The 6,000-nt window shown below is 47.1% G+C and overlaps 1 protein-coding gene across 1 annotated transcript in view; it reads left to right on the top strand.

Annotated features, from left to right (window-relative positions):
- The first annotated feature begins 4,822 nt into the window (after window positions 1-4,822).
- LOC139275611 (cilia- and flagella-associated protein 44) overlaps window positions 4,823-6,000 on the top strand; it is a 292,909-nt gene continuing 291,731 nt past the window's right edge. Inside the window, exons 1-2 of the mRNA XM_070892782.1 lie at window positions 4,823-4,849; window positions 5,809-5,923. Coding sequence (XP_070748883.1) covers window positions 4,823-4,849; window positions 5,809-5,923 — 142 coding nt within the window. The remainder of the gene's footprint in view (window positions 4,850-5,808; window positions 5,924-6,000) is intronic.

Genomic DNA, 6,000 nt, shown 5'->3' with positions numbered 1-6,000 from the left:
AGAGAGAGTGTAGGGGGTGGGGGGGCGAGAGAGAGTGTGGGGGGTGGGGGGGAGAGAGAGTGTGGGGGGGGTGGGGGGGGAGAGTGAGTGTGGCGGGGTGGGGGGGGAGAGAGAGAGTGTGGGGGGAAGAGTGAGAGGTGTGGGGGGGTGGGGGGGGAGAGAGAGAGTGTGTGTGGGGGAGGAGAGAGAGAGTGTGGGGGGGGAGAGAGAGAGTGTGGGGGGTTGTGTGGGGGGGAGAGAGAGAGAGGTGGGGGGTTGGGTGGGAGAGAGAGAGAGAATGTAGGGGGTGGCGGGGAGAGAGAGAATGTGGGGGAGTGGAGAGAGAGTGTGGGGGGGGGTGAATGTGTGGGGGGGAGAGAGTGAATGTGTGGGAGGGAGAGAGTGTGTGTGTGTGTGTGTGGGAGGGAGAGTGTGTGTGTGTGGGAGAGAGAGAGGGAGGGTGTGTGTGTGAGCGAGAGGGAGGGAGGGTGTGTGTGTGTGTGTGTGAGCAAGCGAGAAGGTGTGTGTGTGAGCGAGAGGGAGGGAGGGTGTGTGAGCGAGAGGATGTGTGTGTGTGTGTGTGAGCAAGAGGGAGGGAGGGAGGGAGGGGGTGTGTGTGTGTGTGTGAGCGAGAGGGAGGGAGCGCGAGAGGGTGGGGGGAGAGAGGGAGTTGGAGTGAGTGAGTGAGAGAGAAAGTGAGTGTGTGCAAGCAAGGGAGGGAGAGTGCGCGAGCGATCGAGGGAGGGAGAGTGCGTGTGAGAGAGAACTGCACGCAGTACTCTAGCTGTGGCCTAACTAGTTCAAGCATAACCTCCCTGCCTCGGCTAATGAAGGCAAGTATCCCGTATCTCTTCTTAACCACCTTATCTACCTTTTCTGCTACCTTCAGGAATCTGTGTACATGCACTTCAAGGTCCCCTGCATTTCTCAGTGTCGTACCATTTATGGTGCATTCCCTTGCCATGTTAGCCCTGTATTCCCTTGCCTTGTTATCCCTGTATTCCCTTGCCTTGTTATCCAGGTTATCCAGGATGATAGAAAGCGAGGTGGAAAAGTAAGCTGTGAGGAGGAGGCAAAGAGGCTGCAAATTGATATAAACCGGTTTAGTGAGTGACCAAGGTGGTGGCAGATGGAGTATAATATGGGGATGTGTGAAATTATCCACTTTGGTAAGAAGAATGGAGAAGTAGAATATATTTTAAAAGGTGGGGTTTAAATGACAAATCTTCGAAAGATAACATGCAGGTACAGTAAGCAAATTGGAAGGCAAATGGAATTTCAGCTTTTGTTGCAAGGGTGTTGGCGTATAAAAATAAAGAAGTTTTGCTGTAATTATATCGGGCTTTGGTGAGACCACACTTAGAGTACTGTGTATAGTTTTGATTTCCTTACCTAAAGAAGGATATGCTTGCCTTAGAGGCGGTGTAACGAAGGTTCACCAGACTGGTTCCTATGAGGTGAGATTGAGTAGAATATGCCTATATTCTCTGGAGTTCTGAAGAATGAGAGGTGATCTCAATGAAACATATAAAATTCTTAGAGGGCTTGACAGGGTAGATACTGAGAGGCTGTTTTCCTTGGCTGGAGAGTCTAGAATGAGGGGGCATAGTCTCAAGATAAGGGGTTGGTCATTTAGGACTGAGATGAGGAGAAGTTTCTTCACTCAGTGGGTTGTGAATCTTTGGAATTCTCTACCCCAGATTGCTGTGGACGCTCAGTTGATGAGTATATTCAAGACTGAGATTGACAGATTTTTGGGCAATAAGGGAATCAAGGGATATGAGGATCAGGCCGGGAGAGTGGGGTTGATGTAGAAGTTCAGCCATGATATTGAATGACAAAGCAGGCTTAAAGGCCCATATGGCCTATTCCTGCTTCTATTTCTTATGTTCTTAAACCTTCATAAATCACTGGTTCGACCTCAGCTGGAATATTCTATCCAATTCTGGGCACCACAACATAGGTGGTCCCTCGAACGAGGATGACTTGCTTCCACATGTGTTCACGGATGTTTTAATGAAGGCCCCAATGTTCCAGTCCTGAACTCCAGTTGAGGGATGGAAGATGCCTGTGTGTGGATTTTTTTAACGTGGTGACCGTTGCACATCAGCCACCACACGGGCTTGACATTTAGGGTTAGGGTTTATCCAGTGGCAAGGGTTAACCAGGATGGCCACACTTTAAGAAGGATGTCAAGGCCTTGGAGAGGACGCAGAGGAGATTTACCAGAATGGTACCAGGGATGAGGGACTTCAGTTATGCAGTGAGACTAGAGAAACTGGGCTTGTTCCCATTAAAGCAGGGAAGGTTTAGGGGAATTTAATAGAGGTGTTCGAAATTATGAAGAGTTTTGATAGAGTCAATAGATTGAAACTGATTCCACTGGCAAGAGGTTTGATAACCAGAGGACACAGATTTAAGATAACTGGCAAAAGAACAGAGGGGAGATGAAGAGAATTATTTTATGCAGCGAGTTATGATCTGGAATGCGCTGCTTGAAAGGGTGGTGGAAGCAGATTCAACAGTAACTTTCAAAAAGGAATTAGATATATACTTGAAGATGAAAAGTTTGAAGGGCCATGGAGAAAGAACTTAGGAGTGGGCCTAGTTGGATCGCTCTTTCAAAGAGTCGGCACAGACACGATGGGCGGAATGGCTTCCTTTTGTGCTGTGAGTTTCTATGTTTCTAGAGAGACAGGGAGCGAGAGAAAGACAGAATTTTGGAGAGGGATCGGGGAACAGAGAGAGCGTAAGAGAGAGAGCAAGAGAAACCGGGAGGGAGAGACAAAGATACAGACAGAGGGAGAGACAGATGGAGTGAGGAAGAGAGAGGCAGAGAGATTAGCAAGAGAGAAGATCTGGAGAGGGAGACAGACAGAGAGGGAGATTATATGTGTGAGTGTGGCGACATTGTGTGAGCGGCGGCGACAGGGAGGAGAGAGAAGCAGCCTGTAAAGGGACAGACAGGGAAGGAGGCAGTGTGAGTGAGAAGGTGAGTGGAACAGAGGGTGAATGGTGTGACATAAACATATGGGAGACACATAGAGTGACAGAGTGAGACAAATAGAGCGGGAGATAGGATGAGAGAGAAAGACTTAGCCTCTGAAACTTCAAAAACCTCTCTCGCTCTCTGTCAGATTGTCTCCAACTCCAACTCAAGTTCTGAGATCTTGAGCTTGTTATTTCACCTGGAGACGCTTCCCGCAACGTGTCTGTCCAAGTCAGCATCTGCTACTCGAAACTCCTGCATCCTGCAGGAATCGCGCATCACTGTCCCCTCCTGTGCTGCTATTCACTCTATAAATGTTAGTTTTGGGAGGAGGTGGATGTGAGGAGGAGGGGATATATTTAACCGTTTTTTTGTGAAGTGCCACAATCAATGTGAATGTGTTCCATGTAGACAAGTCATTTGTTATATAAAAATATAATAATTATTGGGCAGCAAACTGTGCGGGGAGGGAGTGCAGCTTTATAGTGCCAACCGGGACTTACTATTACAGTGGGAAACGAGGACCGACATGGTATCTGTGTGAGTGGAGTATGAATAGATGAGGTCTTGAGGGGAAAAAGATTAATTTGGGAGACCAGAGCAGGTGGAAATGCTGAAATTTTAATGCCCAAAACATAGGTTCAGGCCTGGGAACCTGGCCGAAATCCTCACCCTTGGAGACTTGGGCAGCTGAGATGGAGGCAGGAGGTTGAGGGCAGGTAGGAATGACCCACTATAACCTAACAGGAAAAAAGTTAAAATATTTCACAAAGCACATCTTTCAGAAATTCAAAGTTCATACAATCAAGATCCCAAATAGCGGGAAAGAAAGACTTGCATTTATATAGCACCTTTCATGACCACCGAATGTCTCGAAGCACTTTACAACCAATGAAGTACTTTTGGAGTAGTAACTGTTGTAATGTGGGAAACGCAGCAGCCAATTTGCGCACAAGCAAGGTCCCACAAACAGCAATGTGATAATCTGTTTTTGTTACATTAATTGAGGGATATATATTGGCCAGGACACCAGGGATAACTCCCCTGCTCCTCTTCGAAATAGTGCCATGGGATCATTTACTTGAGAGAGCAGACAGGGCCTCGATTTAACGTCTCATCCGAAAGATGGCACCTCCGACAGTGCAGCATTTCTTCAGCATTGCACTGGAGTGTCAGCCTGGATAGTTTCTGCTCAAGTCCCTGGAGTGGAACTTGAACCCACAAGCTTCTGACTCAGGCGAGTGTGCTACTCACTGAGCCACAGCTGACACACAAAGGAAAGCAGTCTGCTCTGCAGTGCTATCCAGACCTAGCAACTGCGTGATGATGCAATGCCCTTCTTAAAGTATTCCAGGTCAGAGGCAGTCACACTAAGGGAAAAATCCTTGTCAAAACGGGAGAAGTAGCATTAGCAGATGTAATTTGATTGAATTTTTCGAGGAGGTAACCAGGAGGGTCAATGAGGGCAGTGCATATGATGTAGCGTATGTGAATTTTAACAAAGCTTTTTATAAGGTCCCACATGGCAGACTGGTCACGAAAATAAAGGTCCATGGAATCCAGGGTAAAGTGGCAAGTTGGATCCAAAATTGGTTCAGAGGCAGGAAGCAAAGGGTAATGGTTGATGGGTGTTTTTGTGACTGGAAGGCTGTATCCGATGGGGTTCTGCAGGGCTCAGTGCTGGGTCCCTTGCTTTTTGTGGTATATATCAATGACTTGGACTTAAATGTTGGGGGTTTGATTAAGGAATTTGCAGATGACACTAAAATCAGCTGTGTGGTTGATAATGAAGAAGAAAACTGCAGACTGCAGGAAGATATCACTGAACTGGTCAGGTGGGCAGAACAGTGGCAAATGGAATTTAATTCAGATAAGTATGAGGTAATGCATTTGGGGAGGGCTAACAAGGTAAGGGAATACACATTAAATGGTAGGACACCTGAGAAGTGTAGAGGAACAAAGGTACCTTGGAGTGCAGGTCCACAGCTCCGTGAAAGTAGCAGGCCAGGTAGATAAGGTGGTTAAGGCGGCATATAGAATACTTGCCTTTATTAGTCGAGGCATGGAATACAAGAGCAGGGAGGTTATGCTTGAACTGTATAAAACACTGGTTAGGTCGCAGCTGGATTATTGTGTGCCGTTCTGGTCAGTTACAGGAAAGATGTGATTGCAGTGGAAAAGGTGCAGAAGAGATTTACAAGAATGTTGCCTGGACTGGAAAATGTTGGCTATGAGGAAAGATTGGAGATGCTGAGTCTGTTTTCTTTGGAACAGAGGGGGCTGAGGGGAGATCTGATTGAGGTGTATAAAATTATGAGGGGCCTGGATAGAGTGGATAGGAAGGACCTGTTTCCCTTGGCAGAGGGGGCATAGATTTAAAGTAATTGGGGGAGAGGTACAGATGGGATTTGAGGGGAAATTTCTTCACCCAGAGGCTGGTGGGGTTTGGAGATCACTGCCTGAAAGGGTGGTAGAGGCAGAAAAAAAATACTTGGATGTGCATTTGAAGTGCCGTAACCTACGGAGTTACGGACCTAGTGCTGGAAAGTGGGATTAGGCTGGATAGCTCTTGGTCAGCGCGGACACGATGGGCCGAAATGGCCTCCTTCCATGCTGTAAATCTTTATGATTCTATGGCCACAGTGAACATTAAAGTTTACATAAGGCAGGTTTACTGGTGACAGGACACCCCGATTTTAACAGAGTAGGTACCTGTAACTGTGTGAAAGTGAAATTATGGTGTGTGTAAGTGTGGATGTTGGGTCAGTGTGCAATGCCCTTTGTGGATTGTTGCAGTATATTAAATATTTCCTCCTTTTTGTTCTTCACATCTACAAGAGGAAAAAGCTCCGGAGTCGACCACTGGGACCACTGTTTCTGAAGGTCCTGATGGTGAGCAGAAGGATGAAACTGAAGTGCAAGGGAATGACGTAACAGCCGAAACCGAACAAGGAGGTGAAACCATTACCATTGTGTCTGTCTTTTAAGGTTTCCTGTCGTATTTCATTCTGGGAGGCTGGACATGAATATTT

The sequence above is a fragment of the Pristiophorus japonicus genome, chromosome 11 (assembly GCF_044704955.1).
Source record: "Pristiophorus japonicus isolate sPriJap1 chromosome 11, sPriJap1.hap1, whole genome shotgun sequence".
In the NCBI taxonomy this organism is placed as follows: Eukaryota; Metazoa; Chordata; class Chondrichthyes; family Pristiophoridae; genus Pristiophorus; species Pristiophorus japonicus.
The sequence above is the reverse complement of the archived record's forward strand: the minus strand, read 5'-3'. Positions and strand labels throughout refer to the sequence as shown.